Genomic DNA, 25899 nt, shown 5'->3' on the forward strand with positions numbered 1-25899 from the left:
TGTGAGACCCTGAGACTGGATGGCTCTGTTCCTGTGTGAGACCCTGAGACTGGATGGCTCTGTTCCTGTGAGACCCTGAGACTGGATGGCTCTGTTCCTGTGTGACCCTGAGACTGGATGGCTCTGTTCCTGTGTGAGACCCTGAGACTGGATGGCTCTGTTCCTGTGAGACCCTGAGACTGGATGGCTCTGTTCCTGTGTGACCCTGAGACTGGATGGCTCTGTTCCTGTGTGACCCTGAGACTGGATGGCTCTGTTCCTGTGAGACCCTGAGACTGGATGGCTCTGTTCCTGTGTGACCCTGATACTGGATGGCTCTGTTCCTGTGAGACCCTGAGCCTGGAGGGCTCTGTTCCTGTGTGAGACTGGATGGCTCTGTTCCTGTGAGACCCTGAGACTGGATGGCTCTGTTCCTGTGTGACCCTGATACTGGATGGCTCTGTTCCTGTGAGACCCTGAGCCTGGAGGGCTCTGTTCCTGTGTGAGACTGGATGGCTCTGTTCCTGTGAGACCCTGAGACTGGATGGCTCTGTTCCTGTGTGACCCTGAGACTGGATGGCTCTGTTCCTGTGAGACCCTGAGACTGGATGGCTCTGTTCCTGTCTGACCCTGAGACTGGATGGCTCTGTTCCTGTGAGACCCTGAGACTGGATGGCTCTGTTCCTGTGAGACCCTGAGACTGGATGGCTCTGTTCCTGTGTGAGACCCTGAGACTGGATGGCTCTGTTCCTGTGAGACCCTGAGACTGGATGGCTCTGTTCCTGTGTGACCCTGAGACTGGATGGCTCTGTTCCTGTGTGAGACCCTGAGACTGGATGGCTCTGTTCCTGTGAGACCCTGAGACTGGATGGCTCTGTTCCTGTGTGACCCTGAGACTGGATGGCTCTGTTCCTGTGTGACCCTGAGACTGGATGGCTCTGTTCCTGTGAGACCCTGAGACTGGATGGCTCTGTTCCTGTGTGACCCTGATACTGGATGGCTCTGTTCCTGTGAGACCCTGAGCCTGGAGGGCTCTGTTCCTGTGTGAGACTGGATGGCTCTGTTCCTGTGAGACCCTGAGACTGGATGGCTCTGTTCCTGTGTGACCCTGATACTGGATGGCTCTGTTCCTGTGAGACCCTGAGCCTGGAGGGCTCTGTTCCTGTGTGAGACTGGATGGCTCTGTTCCTGTGAGACCCTGAGACTGGATGGCTCTGTTCCTGTGTGACCCTGAGACTGGATGGCTCTGTTCCTGTGAGACCCTGAGACTGGATGGCTCTGTTCCTGTCTGACCCTGAGACTGGATGGCTCTGTTCCTGTGAGACCCTGAGACTGGATGGCTCTGTTCCTGTGAGACCCTGAGACTGGATGGCTCTGTTCCTGTGAGACCCTGAGACTGGATGGCTCTGATCCTGTGTGACCCTGAGACTGGATGGCTCTGTTCCTGTGAGACCCTGAGACTGGATGGCTCTGTTCCTGTGTAACCCTGAGACTGGATGGCTCTGTTCCTGTGAGACCCTGAGACTGGATGGCTCTGATCCTGTGTGACCCTGAGACTGGATGGCTCTGTTCCTGTGCAAGACCCTGAGACTGGATGGCTCTGTTCCTGTGTGACCCTGAGACTGGATGGCTCTGTTCCTGTGAGACCCTGAGACTGGATGGCTCTGTTCCTGTGTGACCCTGATACTGGATGGCTCTGTTCCTGTGAGACCCTGAGCCTGGATGGCTCTGTTCCTGTGTGAGACTGGATGGCTCTGTTCCTGTGAGACCCTGAGACTGGATGGCTCTGTTCCTGTGAGACCCTGAGACTGGATGGCTCTGTTCCTGTCTGACCCTGAGACTGGATGGCTCTGTTCCTGTGAGACCCTGAGACTGGATGGCTCTGTTCCTGTGAGACCCTGAGACTGGATGGCTCTGTTCCTGTGAGACCCTGAGACTGGATGGCTCTGATCCTGTGTGTCCATGAGACTGGATGGCTCTGTTCCTGTGAGACCCTGAGACTGGATGGCTCTGTTCCTGTGTAACCCTGCGACTGGATGGCTCTGTTCCTGTGAGACCCTGAGACTGGATGGCTCTGATCCTGTGTGACCCTGAGACTGGATGGCTCTGTTCCTGTGAGACCCTGAGACTGGATGGCTCTGATCCTGTGTGACCCTGAGACTGGATGGCTCTGTTCCTGTGAGACCCTGAGACTGGATGGCTCTGATCCTGTCTGACCCTGAGCCTGTCTCTAATACAGCTGAGACTGGATGGCTCTGTTCCTGTGTGACCCTGAGCCTGTCTCTAATACAGCTGAGACTGGATGGCTATGTTCCTGTGTGACCCTGAGACTGGATGGCTCTGTTCCTGTCTGACCCTGAGACTGGATGGCTCTGATCCTGTGAGACCCTGAGACTGGATGGCTCTGTTCCTGTGTGAGACCCTGAGACTGGATGGCTCTGTTCCTGTGTGACCCTGAAACTGGATGGCTCTGTTCCTGTCTGACCCTGAGACTGGATGGCTCTGTTCCTGTCTGACCCTGAGACTGGATGGCTCTGTTCCTGTGTGAGACCCTGAGACTGGATGGCTCTGTTCCTGTGTAACCCTGAGACTGGATGGCTCTGTTCATGTGAGACCCTGAGACTGGATGGCTCTGTTCCTGTGTGACCCTGATACTGGATGGCTCTGTTCCTGTGAGACCCTGAGCCTGGATGGCTCTGTTCCTGTGTGAGACTGGATGGCTCTGTTCCTGTGAGACCCTGAGACTGGATGGCTCTGTTCCTGTGAGACCCTGAGACTGGATGGCTCTGTTCCTGTCTGACCCTGAGACTGGATGGCTCTGTTCCTGTGAGACCCTGAGACTGGATGGCTCTGTTCCTGTGAGACCCTGAGACTGGATGGCTCTGTTCCTGTGAGACCCTGAGACTGGATGGTTCTGATCCTGTGTGACCCTGAGACTGGATGGCTCTGTTCCTGTGAGACCCTGAGACTGGATGGCTCTGTTCCTGTGTAACCCTGAGACTGGATGGCTCTGTTCCTGTGAGACCCTGAGACTGGATGGCTCTGATCCTGTGTGACCCTGAGACTGGATGGCTCTGTTCCTGTGCGAGACCCTGAGACTGGATGGCTCTGTTCCTGTGTGACCCTGAGACTGGATGGCTCTGTTCCTGTGAGACCCTGAGACTGGATGGCTCTGTTCCTGTGTGACCCTGATACTGGATGGCTCTGTTCCTGTCTGACCCTGAGACTGGATGGCTCTGTTCCTGTGAGACCCTGAGACTGGATGGCTCTGTTCCTGTGAGACCCTGAGACTGGATGGCTCTGTTCCTGTCTGACCCTGAGACTGGATGGCTCTGTTCCTGTGAGACCCTGAGACTGGATGGCTCTGTTCCTGTGAGACCCTGAGACTGGATGGCTCTGTTCCTGTGTGAGACTGGATGGCTCTGATCCTGTGTGACCCTGAGACTGGATGGCTCTGTTCCTGTGAGACCCTGAGACTGGATGGCTCTGTTCCTGTGTAACCCTGAGACTGGATGGCTCTGTTCCTGTGAGACCCTGAGACTGGATGGCTCTGATCCTGTGTGACCCTGAGACTGGATGGCTCTGTTCCTGTGAGACCCTGAGACTGGATGGCTCTGATCCTGTGTGACCCTGAGACTGGATGGCTCTGTTCCTGTGAGACCCTGAGACTGGATGGCTCTGATCCTGTCTGACCCTGAGCCTGTCTCTAATACAGCTGAGACTGGATGGCTCTGTTCCTGTGTGACCCTGAGCCTGTCTCTAATACAGCTGAGACTGGATGGCTCTGTTCCTGTCTGACCCTGAGACTGGATGGCTCTGTTCCTGTGTGACCCTGAGACTGGATGGCTCTGTTCCTGTGTGAGACCCTGAGACTGGATGGCTCTGTTCCTGTGAGACCCTGAGACTGGATGGCTCTGTTCCTGTGTGACCCTGAGACTGGATGGCTCTGTTCCTGTGTGACCCTGAGACTGGATGGCTCTGTTCCTGTGAGACCCTGAGACTGGATGGCTCTGTTCCTGTGTGACCCTGAGACTGGATGGCTCTGTTCCTGTGTGAGACCCTGAGACTGGATGGCTCTGTTCCTGTGAGACCCTGAGACTGGATGGCTCTGTTCCTGTGTGACCCTGAGACTGGATGGCTCTGTTCCTGTGTGACCCTGAGACTGGATGGCTCTGTTCCTGTGAGACCCTGAGACTGGATGGCTCTGTTCCTGTGTGACCCTGATACTGGATGGCTCTGTTCCTGTGAGACCCTGAGCCTGGAGGGCTCTGTTCCTGTGTGAGACTGGATGGCTCTGTTCCTGTGAGACCCTGAGACTGGATGGCTCTGTTCCTGTGAGACCCTGAGACTGGATGGCTCTGTTCCTGTGAGACCCTGAGACTGGATGGCTCTGTTCCTGTCTGACCCTGAGACTGGATGGCTCTGTTCCTGTGAAACCCTGAGACTGGATGGCTCTGTTCCTGTGAGACCCTGAGACTGGATGGCTCTGTTCCTGTGAGACCCTGAGACTGGATGGCTCTGATCCTGTGTGACCCTGAGACTGGATGGCTCTGTTCCTGTGAGACCCTGAGACTGGATGGCTCTGTTCCTGTGTAACCCTGAGACTGGATGGCTCTGTTCCTGTGAGACCCTGAGACTGGATGGCTCTGATCCTGTGTGACCCTGAGACTGGATGGCTCTGTTCCTGTGTGAGACCCTGAGACTGGATGGCTCTGTTCCTGTGTGAGACCCTGAGACTGGATGGCTCTGTTCCTGTGTGAGACCCTGAGACTGGATGGCTCTGTTCCTGTGTGAGACCCTGAGACTGGATGGCTCTGTTCCTGTGTGAGACCCTGAGACTGGATGGCTCTGTTCCTGTGTGTGACCCTGAGACTGGATGGCTCTGTTCCTGTGAGACCCTGAGACTGGATGGCTCTGTTCCTGTGTGAGACCCTGAGACTGGATGGCTCTGTTCCTGTGAGACCCTGAGACTGGATGGCTCTGTTCCTGTGTGACCCTGAGACTGGATGGCTCTGTTCCTGTGTGAGACCCTGAGACTGGATGGCTCTGTTCCTGTGAGACCCTGAGACTGGATGGCTCTGTTCCTGTGTGACCCTGAGACTGGATGGCTCTGTTCCTGTGTGACCCTGAGACTGGATGGCTCTGTTCCTGTGAGACCCTGAGACTGGATGGCTCTGTTCCTGTGTGAGACCCTGAGACTGGATGGCTCTGTTCCTGTGAGACCCTGAGACTGGATGGCTCTGTTCCTGTGTGACCCTGAGACTGGATGGCTCTGTTCCTGTGTGACCCTGAGACTGGATGGCTCTGTTCCTGTGAGACCCTGAGACTGGATGGCTCTGTTCCTGTGTGACCCTGATACTGGATGGCTCTGTTCCTGTGAGACCCTGAGCCTGGAGGGCTCTGTTCCTGTGTGAGACTGGATGGCTCTGTTCCTGTGAGACCCTGAGACTGGATGGCTCTGTTCCTGTGAGACCCTGAGACTGGATGGCTCTGTTCCTGTCTGACCCTGAGACTGGATGGCTCTGCTCCTGTGTGACCCTGAGACTGGATGGCTCTGTTCCTGTGTGACCCTGAGACTGGATGGCTCTGTTCCTGTGTGACCCTGAGACTGGATGGCTCTGTTCCTGTGAGACCCTGAGACTGGATGGCTCTGTTCCTGTCTGACCCTGAGACTGGATGGCTCTGTTCCTGTGAGACCCTGAGACTGGATGGCTCTGTTCCTGTGAGACCCTGAGACTGGATGGCTCTGTTCCTGTGAGACCCTGAGACTGGATGGCTCTGATCCTGTGTGACCCTGAGACTGGATGGCTCTGTTCCTGTGAGACCCTGAGACTGGATGGCTCTGTTCCTGTGTAACCCTGAGACTGGATGGCTCTGTTCCTGTGAGACCCTGAGACTGGATGGCTCTGATCCTGTGTGACCCTGAGACTGGATGGCTCTGTTCCTGTGCAAGACCCTGAGACTGGATGGCTCTGTTCCTGTGTGACCCTGAGACTGGATGGCTCTGTTCCTGTGAGACCCTGAGACTGGATGGCTCTGTTCCTGTGTGACCCTGATACTGGATGGCTCTGTTCCTGTGAGACCCTGAGCCTGGATGGCTCTGTTCCTGTGTGAGACTGGATGGCTCTGTTCCTGTGAGACCCTGAGACTGGATGGCTCTGTTCCTGTGAGACCCTGAGACTGGATGGCTCTGTTCCTGTCTGACCCTGAGACTGGATGGCTCTGTTCCTGTGAGACCCTGAGACTGGATGGCTCTGTTCCTGTGAGACCCTGAGACTGGATGGCTCTGTTCCTGTGAGACCCTGAGACTGGATGGCTCTGATCCTGTGTGTCCATGAGACTGGATGGCTCTGTTCCTGTGAGACCCTGAGACTGGATGGCTCTGTTCCTGTGTAACCCTGCGACTGGATGGCTCTGTTCCTGTGAGACCCTGAGACTGGATGGCTCTGATCCTGTGTGACCCTGAGACTGGATGGCTCTGTTCCTGTGAGACCCTGAGACTGGATGGCTCTGATCCTGTCTGACCCTGAGCCTGTCTCTAATACAGCTGAGACTGGATGGCTCTGTTCCTGTGTGACCCTGAGCCTGTCTCTAATACAGCTGAGACTGGATGGCTATGTTCCTGTGTGACCCTGAGACTGGATGGCTCTGTTCCTGTCTGACCCTGAGACTGGATGGCTCTGATCCTGTGAGACCCTGAGACTGGATGGCTCTGTTCCTGTGTGACCCTGAAACTGGATGGCTCTGTTCCTGTGTAACCCTGAGACTGGATGGCTCTGTTCATGTGAGACCCTGAGACTGGATGGCTCTGTTCCTGTGTGACCCTGATACTGGATGGCTCTGTTCCTGTGAGACCCTGAGCCTGGATGGCTCTGTTCCTGTGTGAGACTGGATGGCTCTGTTCCTGTGAGACCCTGAGACTGGATGGCTCTGTTCCTGTGAGACCCTGAGACTGGATGGCTCTGTTCCTGTCTGACCCTGAGACTGGATGGCTCTGTTCCTGTGAGACCCTGAGACTGGATGGCTCTGTTCCTGTGAGACCCTGAGACTGGATGGCTCTGTTCCTGTGAGACCCTGAGACTGGATGGTTCTGATCCTGTGTGACCCTGAGACTGGATGGCTCTGTTCCTGTGAGACCCTGAGACTGGATGGCTCTGTTCCTGTGTAACCCTGAGACTGGATGGCTCTGTTCCTGTGAGACCCTGAGACTGGATGGCTCTGATCCTGTGTGACCCTGAGACTGGATGGCTCTGTTCCTGTGCGAGACCCTGAGACTGGATGGCTCTGTTCCTGTGTGACCCTGAGACTGGATGGCTCTGTTCCTGTGAGACCCTGAGACTGGATGGCTCTGTTCCTGTGTGACCCTGATACTGGATGGCTCTGTTCCTGTGAGACCCTGAGACTGGATGGCTCTGTTCCTGTGAGACCCTGAGACTGGATGGCTCTGTTCCTGTGTGAGACTGGATGGCTCTGTTCCTGTGAGACCCTGAGACTGGATGGCTCTGTTCCTGTGAGACCCTGAGACTGGATGGCTCTGTTCCTGTGAGACCCTGAGACTGGATGGTTCTGATCCTGTGTGACCCTGAGACTGGATGGCTCTGTTCCTGTGAGACCCTGAGACTGGATGGCTCTGTTCCTGTGTAACCCTGAGACTGGATGGCTCTGTTCCTGTGAGACCCTGAGACTGGATGGCTCTGATCCTGTGTGACCCTGAGACTGGATGGCTCTGTTCCTGTGCGAGACCCTGAGACTGGATGGCTCTGTTCCTGTGTGACCCTGAGACTGGATGGCTCTGTTCCTGTGAGACCCTGAGACTGGATGGCTCTGTTCCTGTGTGACCCTGATACTGGATGGCTCTGTTCCTGTGAGACCCTGAGACTGGATGGCTCTGTTCCTGTGAGACCCTGAGACTGGATGGCTCTGTTCCTGTGTGAGACTGGATGGCTCTGTTCCTGTGAGACCCTGAGACTGGATGGCTCTGTTCCTGTGAGACCCTGAGACTGGATGGCTCTGTTCCTGTGTGAGACTGGATGGCTCTGATCCTGTGTGACCCTGAGACTGGATGGCTCTGTTCCTGTGAGACCCTGAGACTGGATGGCTCTGTTCCTGTGTGACCCTGAGACTGGATGGCTCTGCTCCTGTGTGAGACTGGATGGCTCTGTTCCTGTGTGACCCTGAGACTGGATGGCTCTGTTCCTGTGTGACCCTGAGACTGGATGGCTCTGTTCCTGTGTGACCCTGAGACTGGATGGCTCTGTTCCTGTGTGACCCTGAGACTGGATGGCTCTGTTCCTGTGTGACCCTGAGACTGGATGGCTCTGTTCCTGTGTGACCCTGAGACTGGATGGCTCTGTTCCTGTGTGACCCTGAGACTGGATGGCTCTGCTCCTGTGTGAGACTGGATGGCTCTGTTCCTGTGTGACCCTGAGACTGGATGGCTCTGCTCCTGTGTGAGACTGGAGGGCTCTGTTCCTGTGTGAGACTGGATGGCTCTGTTCCTGTCTGACCCTGAGACTGGATGGCTCTGTTCCTGTGTAACCCTGAGACTGGATGGCTCTGTTCCTGTGAGACCCTGAGACTGGATGGCTCTGATCCTGTGTGACCCTGAGACTGGATGGCTCTGTTCCTGTGAGACCCTGAGACTGGATGGCTCTGATCCTGTCTGACCCTGAGCCTGTCTCTAATACAGCTGAGACGGGATGGCTCTGTTCCTGTGTGACCCTGAGCCTGTCTCTAATACAGCTGAGACTGGATGGCTCTGTTCCTGTGTGACCCTGAGACTGGATGGCTCTGATCCTGTGAGACCCTGAGACTGGATGGCTCTGTTCCTGTGTGAGACCCTGAGACTGGATGGCTCTGTTCCTGTGTGACCCTGAGACTGGATGGCTCTGTTCCTGTCTGACCCTGAGACTGGATGGCTCTGATCCTGTGAGACCCTGAGACTGGATGGCTCTGTTCCTGTGTGAGACCCTGAGACTGGATGGCTCTGTTCCTGTGTGACCCTGAAACTGGATGGCTCTGTTCCTGTCTGACCCTGAGACTGGATGGCTCTGTTCCTGTCTGACCCTGAGACTGGATGGCTCTGTTCCTGTGTGAGACCCTGAGACTGGATGGCTCTGTTCCTGTGTAACCCTGAGACTGGATGGCTCTGTTCCTGTGGTAACCCTGAGACTGGATGGCTCTGTTCCTGTGTGACCCTGAGACTGGATGGCTCTGTTCCTGTGTAACCCTGACACTGGATGGCTCTGTTCCTGTCTGACCCTGAGACTGGATGGCTCTGTTCCTGTGTGAGACCCTGAGACTGGATGGGTCTGTTCCTGTGTGACCCTGAGCCTGTCTCTAAAACAGCTGAGACTGGATGGCTCTGTTCCTGTCTGACCCTGAGCCTGTCTCTAAAACAGCTGAGACTGGATGGCTCTGTTCCTGTCTGACCCTGAGCCTGTCTCTAAAACAGCTGAGACTGGATGGCTCTGTTCCTGTCTGACCCTGAGCCTTTCTCTAAAACAGCTGAGACTGGATGGCTCTGTTCCTGTCTGACCCTGAGCCTGTCTCTAAAACAGCTGAGACTGGATGGCTCTGTTCCTGTGTGAACGTGAGCCTGTCTCTAGTACAGCTGAGACTGGATGGCTCTGTTCCTGTGTGACCCTGAGACTGGATGGCTCTGTTCCTGTGAGACCCTGAGCCTGGATGGCTCTGTTCCTGTGTGAGACCCTGAGCCTGGATGGCTCTGTTCCTGTGTAACCCTGAGCCTGGATGGCTCTGTTCCTGTGTAACCCTGAGCCTGGATGGCCCTGTTCCTGTGTGACCCTGAGACTGGATGGCTCTGTTCCTGTGTGACCCTGAGACTGGATGGCTCTGTTCCTGTGTGACCCTGAGCCTGGATGGCTCTGTTCCTGTGTAACCCTGAGCCTGGATGGCTCTGTTCCTGTGTGAGACCCTGAGACTGGATGGCTCTGTTCCTGTGTGAGACCCTGAGACTGGATGGCTCTGTTCCTGTGAGACCCTGAGACTGGATGGCTCTGTTCCTGTGTGAGACCCTGAGACTGGATGGCTCTGTTCCTGTGTGACCCTGAGACTGGATGGCTCTGTGCCTGTGTGACCCTGAGACTGGATGGCTCTGTTCCTGTGTGACCCTGAGACTGGATGGCTCTGTTCCTGTGTGACCCTGAGACTGGATGGCTCTGTTCCTGTGTGACCCTGAAACTGGATGGCTCTGTTCCTGTGTGAGACCCTGAGACTGGATGACTCTGTTCCTGTGTGAGACCCTGAGACTGGATGACTCTGTTCCTGTGTGAGACCCTGAGACTGGATGACTCTGTTCCTGTGTGAGACCCTGAGACTGGATGACTATGTTCCTGTGTGAGACTGGATGGCTCTGTTCCTGTGTGAGACCCTGAGACTGGATGGCTCTGTTCCTGTGTGACCCTGAGACTGGATGGCTCTGTTCCTGTGTGTGACCCTGAGACTGGATGGCTCTGTTCCTGTGTGACCCTGAGACTGGATGGCTCTGTTCCTGTGTGACCCTGAGACTGGATGGCTCTGTTCCTGTGTGAGACCCTGAGACTGGATGGCTCTGTTCCTGTGTGAGACCCTGAGACTGGATGGCTCTGTTCCTGTGTGAGACCCTGAGACTGGATGGCTCTGTTCCTGTGTGAGACCCTGAGACTGGATGGCTCTGTTCCTGCGTGACCCTGAGACTGGATGGCTCTGTGCCTGTGTGACCCTGAGACTGGATGGCTCTGTTCCTGTGTGACCCTGAGACTGGATGGCTCTGTTCCTGTGAGACCCTGAAACTGGATGGCTCTGTTCCTGTGTGTGACCCTGAGCCTGTCTCTAATATAGCTGAGACTGGATGGCTCTGTTCCTGTGTGTGACCCTGAGCCTGTCTCTAATACAGCTGAGACTGGATGGCTCTGTTCCTGTGTGTGACCCTGAGCCTGTCTCTAATATAGCGGAGACTGGATGGCTCTGTTCCCCTGCCTGGGGTTAATGCAGCCAGACTTACCATTATCAAGTCACCTATACCACTGTCCAGGGGCCAGTATTGAGTCACCCGTACCACTGTCCAGGGGCCAATATTGAGTCACCAGTACCACTGTCCAGGGGCCAGTATTGAGAGTCACCTGTCCAGGGGCCAGTATTGAGAGTCACCAGTACCACTGTCCAGGGGCCAGTAGTGAGTAACCAGTACCACTGTCCAGGGGCCAGTATTGAGAGACACCAGTACCACTGTCCAGGGGCCAGTATTGAGAGACAACAATAACACTGTACAGGGGCCAGTATTGAGACACCAGTACCACTGTCCAGGGGCCAGTATTGAGAGACACCTGTCCAGGGGCCAGTATTGAGAGTCACCAGTACCACTGTCCAGGGGCCAGTAGTGAGTAACCAGTACCACTGCCCAGGAGCCAGTATTGAGAGACACCAGTACCACTGTCCAGGGGCCAGTATTGAGAGACACCAGTACCACTGTACAGGGGCCAGTATTGAGTCACCAGTACCACTGTCCAGGGGCCAATATTGAGTCACCAGTACCACTGTCCAGGGGCCAGTGTTGAGTCACCAGTACCACTGTCCAGGGGCCAGTATTGAGAGTCACCTGTCCAGGGGCCAGTATTGAGAGTCACCAGTACCACTGTCCAGGGGCCAGTAGTGAGTAACCAGTACCACTGTCCAGGGGCCAGTATTGAGAGACACCAGTACCACTGTCCAGGGGCCAGTATTGAGAGACAACAATACCACTGTCCAGGGGCCAGTATTGAGACACCAGTACCACTGTCCAGGGGCCAGTATTGAGAGACACCTGTCCAGGGGCCAGTATTGAGAGTCACCAGTACCACTGTCCAGGGGCCAGTAGTGAGTAACCAGTACCACTGTCCAGGAGCCAGTATTGAGAGACACCAGTACCACTGTCCAGGGGCCAGTATTGAGAGACACCAGTACCACTGTCCAGGGGCCAGTATTGAGAGACACCAATACCACTGTCCAGGGGCCAGTGTTGAGTGACCAGTACCACTGTCCAGGGGCCAGTATTGAGAGTCACCTGTCCAGGGGCCAGTATTGAGAGACACCAGTACCACTGTCCAGGGGCCAGTATTGAGAGACACCAGTACCACTGTCCAGGGGCCAGTATTGAGAGACACCAATACCACTGTCCAGGGGCCAGTATTGAGAGTCACCAGTACCACTGTCCAGGGGCCAGTATTGAGAGTCACCAGTACCACTGTCCAGGGGCCAGTATTGAGAGTCACCAGTACCACTGTCCAGGAGCCAGTATTGAGAGTCACCAGTACCACTGTCCAGGGGCCAGTATTGAGAGTCACCTGTCCAGGGGCCAGTATTGAGAGTCACCAGTACCACTGTCCAGGGGCCAGTATTGAGAGTCACCTGTCCAGGGGCCAGTATTGAGAGACACCAGTACCACTGTCCAGGGGCCAGTGCTGAGTCACCAGTACCACTGTCCAGGGACCAGTATTGAGAGACACCAGTACCACTGTCCAGGGGCCAGTAATGAGAGTCACCAGTACCACTGTCCAGGGGCCAGTGCTGAGTCACCAGTACCACTGTCCAGGGACCAGTATTGAGAGACACCAGTACCACTGTCCAGGGGCCAGTAATGAGAGTCACCAGTACCACTGTCCAGGGGCCAGTGTTGAGTGTGTGCAACATCCATGATTCAGAACATTGCAGACAGAAAAGTAGGCAGGGCATAAGGCTCTGGGCAGAGGTAGTGAGCTCTATAGAGTACAGGGTTCCATTTGGGACACACCATAGTGAATAAAGCACTTCTGTCTCACCATCATCCTCCTGGGGTTCTGGTACTGGAGACCGAAGTAGTCTCTTTCAGCCAGGTTCAGATGGACACACACCAGGTCAAACAGAGCCTTGGCTGGGGCTCGTTGCTGTGGAGAGAGAGAGCAGAACACACACAGAGTTACAGAGCAGAACACACACCAGGATACAGAACACACACCAGGTTACAGAACACACACCAGGTTACAGAACACACACCAGGTTACAGAGCAGAACACACACAGAGTTACAGAGCAGAACACACACCAGGTTACAGAGCAGAACACACACCAGGATACAGAACACACACCAGGTTACAGAACACACACCAGGTTACAGAACACACACCAGGTTACAGAGCAGAACACACACAGAGTTACAGAGCAGAACACACACCAGGTTACAGAACACACACAGAGTTACAGAGCAGAACACACACAGAGTTACAGAGCAGAACACACACAGAGTTACAGAGCAGAACACACACAGAGTTACAGAGCAGAACACACACCAGGTTACAGAACACACACCAGGTTACAGAGCAGAACACACACAGAGTTACAGAGCAGAACACACACCAGGTTACAGAACACACACCAGGTTACAGAGCAGAACACACACAGAGTTACAGAGCAGAACACACACCAGGTTACAGAACAGAACACACACCAGGTTACAGAGCAGAACACACACAGAGTTACAGAGCAGAACACACACCAGGTTACAGAGCAGAACACACACAGAGTTACAGAACACACACCAGGTTACAGAGCACACACCAGGTTACAGAGCACACACCAGGTTACAGAGCAGAACACACACCAGGTTACAGAACACACACCAGGTTACAGAGCAGAACACACACCAGGTTACAGAACACACACCAGGTTACAGAGCAGAACACACACCAGGTTACAGAGCACACACCAGGTTACAGAGCAGAACACACACCAGGTTAAAGAACACACACCAGGTTACAGAGCAGAACACACACCAGGTTACAGAACACACACAGAGTTACAGAGCAGAACACACACAGAGTTACAGAGCAGAACACACACCAGGTTACAGAACACACACCAGGTTACAGAACACACACCGGGTTACAGAACACACACCAGGTTACAGAACACACACCAGGTTACAGAGCAGAACACACACCAGGTTACAGAACACACACCAGGTTACAGAACACACACCAGGTTACAGAACACACACCAGGTTACAGAACACACACCAGGTTACAGAGCAGAACACACACCAGGTTTCAGAACACACACAGAGTTACAGAGCAGAACACACACAGAGTTACAGAGCAGAACACACACCAGGTTACAGAACACACACCAGGTTACAGAACACACACCAGGTTACAGAACACACACCAGGTTACAGAACACACACCAGGTTACAGAGCAGAACACACACAGAGTTACAGAGCAGAACACACACCAGGTTACAGAACACACACCAGGTTACAGAGCAGAACACACACAGAGTTACAGAGCAGAACACACACAGAGTTACAGAACACACACCAGGTTACAGAACACACACCAGGTTACAGAACACACACCAGGTTACAGAACAGAACACACACCAGGTTACAGAGCAGAACACACACCAGGTTACAGAACACACACCAGGTTACAGAGCAGAACACACACCAGGTTACAGAACAGAACACACACCAGGTTACAGAACACACACCAGGTTACAGAACACACACCAGGTTACAGAACACACACCAGGTTACAGAACAGAACACACACCAGGTTACAGAGCAGAACACACACCAGGTTACAGAACACACACCAGGTTACAGAACACACACCAGGTTACAGAGCAGAACACACACCAGGTTACAGAACAGAACACACACCAGGTTACAGAACAGAACACACACCAGGTTACAGAGCAGAACACACACCAGGTTACAGAACAGAACACACACCAGGTTACAGAACAGAACACACACCAGGTTACAGAGCAGAACACACACCAGGTTACAGAGCAGAACACACACCAGGTTACAGAGCAGAACACACACCAGGTTACAGAACAGAACACACACCAGGTTACAGAGCAGAACACACACCAGGTTACGGAGCAGAACACACACCAGGTTACAGAGCAGAACACACACCAGGTTACAGAACACACACCATGTTACCGAGCAGAACACCCACCAGGTTACAGAACAGAACACACACCAGGTTACAGAACACACACCAGGTTACAGAACACACACCAGGTTACAGAGCAGAACACGCACCAGGTTACAGAACAGAACACACACCAGGTTACAGAGCAGAACACACACCAGGTTACAGAGCAGAACACGCACCAGGTTACAGAACAGAAAACACACCAGGTTACAGACAGAACACGCACCAGGTTGGTTACAGAACACACACCAGGTTACAGAGCAGAACACACACCAGGTTACAGAGCAGAACACGCACCAGGTTACAGAACAGAACACGCACCAGGTTACAGAACAGAAAACACACCAGGTTACAGACAGAACACGCACCAGGTTGGTTACAGAACACACACCAGGTTACAGAGCAGAACACACACCAGGTTACAGAGCAGAACACACACCAGGTTACAGAGCAGAACACACACCAGGTTACAGAGCAGAACACACACCAGGTTACAGAGCAGAACACACACCAGGTTACAGAGCAGAACACACACCAGGTTACAGAGCAGAACACCCACCAGGTTACAGAACACACACCATGTTACCGAGCAGAACACCCACCAGGTTACAGAACAGAACACACACCAGGTTACAGAACAGAAAACACACCAGGTTACAGACAGAACACGCACCAGGTTGGTTACAGAACACACACCAGGTTACAGAGCAGAACACACACCAGGTTACAGAGCAGAACACACACCAGGTTACAGAGCAGAACACACACCAGGTTACAGACAGAACACGCACCAGGTTGGTTACAGAACACACACCAGGTTACAGAGCAGAACACGCACCAGGTTACAGAACAGAAAACACACCAGGTTACAGACAGAACACGCACCAGGTTGGTTACAGAACACACACCAGGTTACAGAGCAGAACACACACCAGGTTACAGAGCAGAACACACACCAGGTTACAGAGCAGAACACACACCAGGTTACAGACAGAACACGCACCAGGTTGGTTACAGAACACACACCAGGTTACAGAGCAGAACACGCACCAGGTTACAGAACAGAAAACACACCAGGTTACAGACAGAACACGCACCAGGTTGGTTACAGAACACACACCAGGTTACAGAGCAGAACACACACCAGGTTACAGAGCAGAACACACACCAGGTTACAGAGCAGAACACACACTGTGTTACAGAGCAGAACACCCACCAGGTTACAGAACACACACCATGTTACCGAGCAGAACACCCACCAGGTTACAGAACAGAACACACACCAGGTTACAGAACAGAACACACACCAGGTTACAGAGCAGAACACACACCAGGTTACAGAGCAGAACACACACCAGGTTACAGAGCAGAACACACACCAGGTTACAGAGCAGAACACCCACCAGATTACAGAACACACACCAGGTTACAGAGCAGAACACACACCAGGTTACAGAACAGAACACACACCAGGTTACAGAACAGAACACACACCAGGTTACAGAACAGAACACACACCAGGTTACAGAGCAGAACACACACCAGGTTACAGAACAGAACACACACCAGGTTACAGAACAGAACACACACCAGGTTACAGAGCAGAACACACACCAGGTTACAGAACACATACCGGGTTACAGAACAGAACACACACCAGGTTACAGAGCAGAACACACACCATGTTACAGAGCAGAACACACACCAGGTTACAGAACACACACCGGGTTACAGAACACATACCGGGTTACAGAACAGAACACACACACCGGGTTACAGAGCAGAACACACACCAGGTTACAGAACAGAACACACACCAGGTTACAGAACAGAACACACACCAGGTTACAGAACAGAACACACACCAGGTTACAAAGCAGAACACACACCAGGTTACAGAACAGAACACACACCAGGTTACAGAACAGAACACACACCAGGTTACAGAACAGAACACACACCAGGTTACAGAACAGAACACACACCAGGTTACAGAGCAGAACACACACCAGGTTACAGAGCAGAACACACACCAGGTTACAGAACAGAACACACACCAGGTTACAGACAGAACACGCACCAGGTTACAGAACACACACCGGGTTACAGAGCAGAACACACACCAGGTTACAGAACAGAACACACACCAGGTTACAGAACAGAACACACACCAGGTTACAGAACAGAACACACACCAGGTTACAGAACAGAACACACACCAGGTTACAGAACAGAACACACACCAGGTTACAGAACAGAACACACACCAGGTTATAGAGCAGAACACACACCAGGTTACAGAGCAGAACACACACCAGGTTACAGAACAGAACACACACCAGGTTACAGAACAGAACACACACCGGGTTACAGAGCAGAACACACACCAGGTTACAGAGCAGAACACACACCAGGTTACAGAACAGAACACACACCAGGTTACAGAACAGAACACGCACCAGGTTACAGAACACACACCGGGTTACAGAGCAGAACACACACCAGGTTACAGAACAGAACACACACCAGGTTACAGAACAGAACACACACCAGGTTACAGAACAGAACACACACCAGGTTACAGAACAGAACACACACCAGGTTACAGAACACACACCAGGTTACAGAACAGAACACACACCAGGTTACAGAGCAGAATACACACCAGGTTACAGAACACACACCAGGTTACAGAACACACACCAGGTTACAGAACACACACCGGGTTACAGAGCAGAACACACACCAGGTTACAGAACAGAACACACACCAGGTTACAGAACAGAACACACAACAGGTTACAGAACAGAACACACACCAGGTTACAGAACAGAACACACACCAGGTTACAGAGCAGAACACACACCATGTTACAGAGCAGAACACACACCAGGTTACAGAACACACACCAGGTTACAGAGCAGAACACCCACCAGGTTACAGAACACACACCAGGTTACAACAGAGCAGAACACACACCAGGTTACAACAGAGCAGAACACACACCAGGTTACAACAGAGAAGAACACACACCAGGTTACAACAGAGAAAAACACACATCGGGTTACAGACAGATTTATTTATTTTTACCTTTATTTAACCAGGCAAGTCAGTTAAGAACAAATTCTTATTTTCAATGATGCCTAGGAACAGTGGGTTAACTGCCTGTTCAGGGGCAGAACGGGGATTCGATCTTGCAAGCTTTAAGTTTCAAGTTCAAAGCTCTAACAACTAAGCTACCTGCCGCCCCCGACAGCCAAGAGAATGTGAAGGATTGATCCTCCACTATTAAAGCATTGGTATCAGAGACTGGGAACTAGAGACCTCATTGGTATCAGAGCCTGGGAACTATAGACCTCATCTAAAGCATTGTGGTTGCTCCAGCATGTCATTCCTCCCATAGAGCTAAATAGTTCCTGTACTCACTGATATGTTGAAGACCTCGGTGACGTCGTCCAGCAGCTGTACCCGGATAGAGACCTGTCGTCCTGGGGGCGTGGTTGGGGGTCGCTGACCTGGTTCCAGGGTAGACACCCCTAAACTCTCTGGGATCCCCAGCCTCTGGCCAGCCACCTCCCTGTCCCCTGGCTCCACCATGGCGCCTCAGTCAGCAGAATCAGCCTCTCTACTACCCTCACACACCTGGGGACAGACAGGGAGACACGTACAGGATCCACTCTGACAACAAGGACATATCTGAAGATGGAAGTTTTCCCATATAGAGCTAATAGCAGGGCAATTTAGGTTGATTTAGTGTCTCAAACCAGGGAGTTTATTAGCAGGGCTATTTAGGTGGATTTAGTGTCTCAAACCAGGGAGTTTATTAGCAGGGCTATTTAGGTGGATTTAGTGTCTCAAACCAGGGAGTTTATTAGCAGGGCTATTTAGGTTGATTTAGTGTCTCAAACCAGGGAGTTTATTAGCAGGGCTATTTAGGTGGATTTAGTGTCTCAAACCAGGGAGTTTATTAGCAGGGCTATTTAGGTTGATTTAGTGTCTCAAACCAGGGAGTTTATTAGCAGGGCTATTTAGGTTGATTTAGTGTCTCAAACCAGGGAGTTTATTAGCAGGGCTATTTAGGTTGATTTAGTGTCTCAAACCAGGGAGTTTATTAGCAGGGCTATTTAGGTTGATTTAGTGTCTCAAACCAGGGAGTTTATTAGCATTCTTCATCAAGACGGCAAAATGTTATTATTGACAATGAAAGAAGTGGGAATGTTATTCCTTTGTTTTTGAATTGCTACATTTAATATCAATATAGTATTAAATAAATAGTTTTCCAGATTGAATTTTGGCGACGCAAATATTGGGTCAAGACTGAGACAACCTGGTTGAATTTGGGTCCTGAGGCACAACCAGCTGAGAACCACTGCTTTAGAGGGCAGAGTGTTGTTTTTGATACTAACAACCTATAAATGTTGTTGTGTCCATCTATTCTCTTGCTACAGCTTTTTTTAGTTACAGTAGTTCCATTGATGTTTCAGGAAGCAAGCAGCCCTCCCAGTCTGGGTGGACAGAGACAGAGAACAGAGACCCAGCCGGAGCAGCAAGGCCATGGCCTGTATCAGGAAGCAAGCAGCCCTCCCGGTCTGGGTGGACAGAGACAGAGAACAGAGACCCAGCCGGAGCAGCAAGGCCATGGCCTGTTTCCAGAACAGACACAGGTTGCCATGGGAATATAAGTATTCAGCCCAAAAAAGGACAGACAATTACTGTGAGAACCAGGTCAGATACAGTCTGTCTGTAACAGTATGAACCAGGCCAGATGCAGTACTTCCCTGTCTAAACCAGGCCAGGTGCAGTACTTCCCTGTCTAAACCAGGCCAGGTGCAGTACTTCCCTGTCTAAACCAGTCCAGATGCAGTACTTCCCTGTCTAAACCAGGCCAGATGCAGTACTTCCCTGTCTAAACCAGGCCAGATGCAGTACTTCCCTGTCTAAACCAGGCCAGATGCAGTACTTCCCTGTCTAAACCAGGCCAGATGCAGTACTTCCCTGTCTAAACCAGGCCAGATAGAGGACTTCTCTTTCGGAATCAGAGAGCACTTCATCTGAGGGAGTGAACCCCATCGGTGGTCAGTGACCTAACAGCTAACACAGCAACATTTCAGCCAGCTTGCAGGTGAGTCACTAGACTCCTCCATGACGACGAAACAAGTCTAGAAAACCCAATGGTATTTCAGCTGGGACAGACTAAACCAGACAGTAACGTTGATATAGACAGACACATAGAGGGATTAAAGGAGGTTGAAGGATGAGACAGAGCATACCTCTGTCCCTCATCCCTCAGGCCATCCTCCTCAACGTCAGCGGAACCACAGCCCTGCTCATTGGCCCCCTGGAGGGGTCGACACTAACGGAGCCAACGGAGATCCGGAACCACAGCCCTGCTCCTCGACCCCCTGGAGGGGTCGACACTAACGGAGCCAACAGCGATGCGGAACCACAGTCCTGCTCCTCGGCCCCCTGGAGGGGTCGACACTAACGGAGCCAACGGAGATGCGGAACCACAGCCCTGCTCCTCGACCCCCTGGAGGGGTCGACACTAACGGAGCCAACGGAGATGCGGAACCACAGCCCTGCTCCTCAACCCCCTGGAGGGGTCGACACTAACGGAGCCAACGGAGATTCGGAACCACAGCCCTGCTCATCGGCCCCCTGGAGGGGTCGACACTAACGGAGCCAACGGAGATGCGGAACCACAGCCCTCCTCCTCGACCCCCTGGAGGGGTCGACACTAACGGAGCCAACGGAGATGCGGAACCACAGCCCTGCTCATCGGCCCCCTGGAGGGGTCGACACTAACGGAGCCAACGGAGATGCGGAACCACAGCCCTGCTCCTCGATCCCCTGGAGGGGTCGACACTAACGGAGCCAACGGAGATGCGGAACCACAGCCCTCCTCCTCGACCCCCTGGAGGGGTCGACACTAACGGAGCCAACGGAGATGCGGAACCACAGCCCTGCTCATCGGCCCCCTGGAGGGGTCGACACTAACGGAGCCAACGGAGATGCGGAACCACAGCCCTCCTCCTCGATCCCCTGGAGGGGTCGACACTAACGGAGCCAACGGAGATGCGGAACCACAGCCCTGCTCCTCGACCCCCTGGAGGGGTCGACACTAACGGAGCCAACGGAGATGCGGAACCACAGCCCTGCTCATCGGCCCCCTGGAGGGGTCGACACTAACGGAGCCAAGGGAGATGCGGAACCACAGCCCTGCTCCTCGGCCCCCTGGAGGGGTCGACACTAACGGAGCCAACGGAGATGCGGAACCACGGCCCTGCTCCTCGGCCCCCTGGAGGGGTCGACACTAACGGAGCCAACGGAGATGCGGAACCACAGCCCTGCTCCTCGACCCTGGAGGGGTCGACACTAACGGAGCCAACAGAGATGTGGAACCACAGCCCTGCTCCTCGACCCCCTGGAGGGGTCGACACTAACGGAGCCAACGGAGATGCGGATCCACAGCCCTGCTCCTCGGCCCTGGAGGGGTCGACACTAACGGAGCCAACAGAGATGTGGAACCACAGCCCTGCTCCTCGACCCCCTGGAGGGGTCGACACTAACGGAGCCAACGGAGATGCGGAACCACAGCCCTCCTCCTCGATCCCCTGGAGGGGTCGACACTAACGGAGCCAACAGAGATGCGGATCCACAGCCCTGCTCCTCGGCCCTGGAGGGGTCGACACTAACGGAGCCAACAGAGATGTGGAACCACAGCCCTGCTCCTCGACCCCCTGGAGGGGTCGACACTAACGGAGCCAACGGAGATCCGGTACCACAGCCCTGCTCCTCGGCCCCCTGGAGGGGTCGACACTAACGGAGCCAACAGAGATGCGGAACCACAGCCCTGCTCCTCGACCCCCTGGAGGGGTCGACACTAACGGAGCCAACGGAGATGCGGAACCACAGCCCTGCTTCTCAACCCCCTGGAGGGGTCGACACTAACGGAGCCAACGGAGATCCGGAACCACAGCCCTGCTCCTCGACCCCCTGGAGGGGTCGACACTAACGGAGCCAACGGAGATCCGGAACCACAGCCCTGCTCCTCGATCCCCTGGAGGGGTCGACACTAACGGAGCCAACGGAGATCCGGAACCACAGCCCTGCTCTTCGACCCCTCCACTAACGGAGCCAACGGAGATCCATTTGCACGGTCGCTCTCGCTACCTACATGTGTGCGACTGAATGTTTGGAACACAACACAAACGGAGAGCACTTTACTGTCTACAAAACACAACGTTCCAAATCAGTGAGTTCATCAATCCCAGACCAGATCAGACATGACCGGGCTGAATTAATCTCATCCTATAGAAGTTCCTTCCACCATTCTCCTGTTGACTGATCTAAAGACTAAATAGGTGACAGCATCATAGGTTGAGGGATTTGACAGACGACAGAACATGCGACCTTCCGAGAAAAATAGCCGTATTTCAGCTACAGTAGATCCCCAGAGATAAGTCAGTATTTCAGCTACAGTAGATCCCCAGGGATAAGTCAGTATTTCAGCTACAGTAGATCCCCAGAGATAAGTCAGTATTTCAGCTACAGTAGATCCCCAGGGATAAGTCAGTATTTCAGCTACAGTAGATCCCCAGAGATAAGTCAGTATTTCAGCTACAGTAGATCCCCAGAGATAAGTCAGTATTTCAGCTACAGTAGATCGCCAGAGATAAGTCAGCATTTCAGCTACAGTAGATCCCCAGAGATACATCAGTATTTCAGCTACAGTAGATCCCCAGAGATAAGTCAGTATTTCAGCTACAGTAGATCCCCAGAGATAAGTCAGTATTTCAGCTACAGTAGATCCCCAGGGATAAGTCAGTATTTCAGCTACAGTAGATCCCCAGGGATAAGTCAGTATTTCAGCTACAGTAGATCCCCAGGGATAAGTCAGTATTTCAGCTACAGTAGATCCCCAGGGATAAGTCAGTATTTCAGCTACAGTAGAACCCTGGTCAAAAGCCTCCAAAATGGCACCCTATGGGCATTGGTCAAAACCATCCAAAATGGCACCCTATTCCCTATGGGCCCTGGTCAAAAGCCTCCAAAATGGCACCCTATTCCCTATGGGCATTGGTCAAAAGCCTCCAAAATGGCACCCTATTCCCTATGGGCCCTGGTCCAAAGTCTCCAAAATGGCACCCTATTCCCTATGGACCCTGGTCAAAAGCCTCCAAAATGGCACCCTATTCCCTATGGACCCTGGTCAAAAGCCTCCAAAATGGCACCCTATTCCCTATGGGCATTGGTCAAAAGCCTCCAAAATGGCACCCTATTCCCTATGGGCATTGGTCAAAAGCCTCCAAAATGGCACCCTATTCCCTATGGACCCTGGTCAAAACCATCCATGGGGAATACCACAAAACCACTAAATCAGGCATTCAGAGCAGCAAAATCACTACACCGGGCATTCAGAGCAGCAAAACCACTACACCGGGAATTCAAAGCAGCAAAACCACTACACCGGGAATTCAAAGCAGCAAAACCACTACACCGGGCATTCAGAGCAGCAAAACCACTACACCGGGCATTCAGAGCAGCAAAACCACTACACCGGGCATTCTGAGCAGCAAAACCACTACACCGGGAATTCAAAGCAGCAAAACCACTACACCGGGCATTCAGAGCAGCAAAACCACTACACCGGGCCTTCAGAGCAGCAAAACCACTACACCGGGCATTCAGAGCAGCAAAACCACTACACCGGGCATTCAGAGCAGCAAAACCACTACACCGGGCATTCAGAGCAGCAAAACCACTACACCGGGCATTCAGAGCAGCAAAACCACTACACCGGGCATTCAGAGCAGCAAAACCACTACACCGGGAATTCAAAGCAGCAAAACCACTACACCGGGCATTCAGAGCAGCAAAACCACTACACCGGGCATTCAGAGCAGCAAAACCACTTCACCGGGCCTTCAGAGCAGCAAAACCACTACACCGGGCATTCAGAGCAGCAAAACCACTACACCGGGCATTCAGAGCAGCAAAACCACTACACCGGGCATTCAGAGCAGCAAAACCACTACACCGGGCATTCAGAGCAGCAAAACCACTTCACCGGGCCTTCAGAGCAGCAAAACCACTACACCGGGCATTCAGAGCAGCAAAACCACTACACCGGGCCTTCAGAGCAGCAAAACCACTACACCACGCAGGCTATGTGCACACTGCCCACAAAATGAGAAACTGAGCTGCACTTCCTAACCTCCTGCCCAATGTATGACCATATTAGAGACACATATTTCCCTCAGATTACACAGATCCACAAAGAATTCAAAAACAAACCCAATCTTGATAAACTCCCGTATCTACTGGATGAAATACCACAGTGTGCCATCACAGCAGCAAGATTTGTGACCTGTTGCCACAAGAAAAGGGCAACCAGTGAAGAACAAACACCATTATAAATACAACCCATATTTATGTTTATTTATTTTCCCTTCTGCACTTTAACCATTTGAACATAATATGACGTTTGAAATGTGTTTATTGTTTTGGTACTTTTGTGAGTGGAATGTTTACTGGTGGAAAAGAGACGTTTATTTCACCTCTGTTCATTATCTATTTCACTCGCTTTGGCAACGTATACACGTTTCCCATGCCAATAAAGCCCTTCGAATTGAGAGAGAGGGAGGGACAGGCACAGCACCATAAACACATTGAGAGAGAGAGAGACAGAGAGAGAGACAGAGAGAGAGGAGAGAGACAGAGAGACAGAGAGACAGAGAGAGAGAGAGACAGAGAGACAGAGAGAGAGAGACAGAGAGACAGAGAGAGAGAGACAAAGAGACAGAGAGACAGTTACAGATCCATACAGCTATGGAGCCTCCATCCTACTAAACTACACTGTAGTAGTTACAGATCCATACAGCCTCCATCCTACTAAACTACACTGTAGCAGTTACAGACCCATACAGCCTCCATCCTACTAAACTACACTGTAGCAGTTACAGATCCATACAGCCTCCATCCTACTAAACTACACTGTAGTAGTTACAGATCCATACAGCTATGGAGCCTCCATCCTACTAAACTACACTGTAGCAGTTACAGATCCATACAGCCTCCATCCTACTAAACTACACTGTAGTAGTTACAGATCCATACAGCCTCCATCCTACTAAACTACACTGTAGTAGTTACAGATCCATACAGCCTCCATCCTACTAAACTACACTGTAGTAGTTACAGATCCATACAGCTATGGAGCCTCCATCCTACTAAACTACACTGTAGTAGTTACAGATCCATACAGCCTCCATCCTACTAAACTACACTGTAGTAGTTACAGATCCATACAGCCTCCATCCTACTAAACTACACTGTAGTAGTTACAGATCCATACAGCCTCCATCCTACTAAACTACACTGTAGCAGTTACAGATCCATACAGCCTCCATCCTACTAAACTACACTGTAGTAGTTACAGATCCATACAGCCTCCATCCTACTAAACTACACTGTAGTAGTTACAGATCCATACAGCTATGGAGCCTCCATCCTACTAAACTACACTGTAGTAGTTACAGATCCATACAGCCTCCATCCTACTAAACTACACTGTAGTAGTTACAGATCCATACAGCTATGGAGCCTCCATCCTACTAAACTACACTGTAGTAGTTACAGATCCATACAGCTATGGAGCCTCCATCCTACTAAACTACACTGTAGCAGTTACAGATCCATACAGCCTCCATCCTACTAAACTACACTGTAGTAGTTACAGATCCATACAGCCTCCATCCTACCAAACTACACTGTAGTAGTTACAGATCCATACAGCTATGGAGCCTCCATCCTACTAAACTACACTGTAGCAGTTACAGACCCATACAGCCTCCATCCTACTAAATTACAATGTAGTAGCTACAGATCCATACAGCTATGGAGCCTCCATCCTACTAAACTACACTGTAGCAGTTACAGATCCATACAGCCTCCATCC

The 25899-nt window shown here is 52.5% G+C and overlaps 1 protein-coding gene across 2 annotated transcripts in view; it reads right to left on the minus strand.

Annotated features, from left to right (window-relative positions):
- Positions 1–25899, minus strand: part of LOC110513522 (FERM, ARHGEF and pleckstrin domain-containing protein 1) — a 113772-nt gene that overhangs the window by 85326 nt on the left and 2547 nt on the right. For both annotated transcript variants that reach the window (XM_036972579.1, XM_036972580.1), the window contains exons 2-3: positions 18366–18581; positions 12777–12881 (exon numbers count right to left, since the gene is read on the minus strand). In XM_036972579.1, coding sequence (XP_036828474.1) covers positions 12777–12881; positions 18366–18536 — 276 coding nt within the window. In that variant the 5' untranslated portion in view covers positions 18537–18581. The remainder of the gene's footprint in view (positions 1–12776; positions 12882–18365; positions 18582–25899) is intronic.

The sequence above is a fragment of the Oncorhynchus mykiss genome, unplaced genomic scaffold (assembly GCF_013265735.2).
Source record: "Oncorhynchus mykiss isolate Arlee unplaced genomic scaffold, USDA_OmykA_1.1 un_scaffold_177, whole genome shotgun sequence".
In the NCBI taxonomy this organism is placed as follows: Eukaryota; Metazoa; Chordata; class Actinopteri; order Salmoniformes; family Salmonidae; genus Oncorhynchus; species Oncorhynchus mykiss.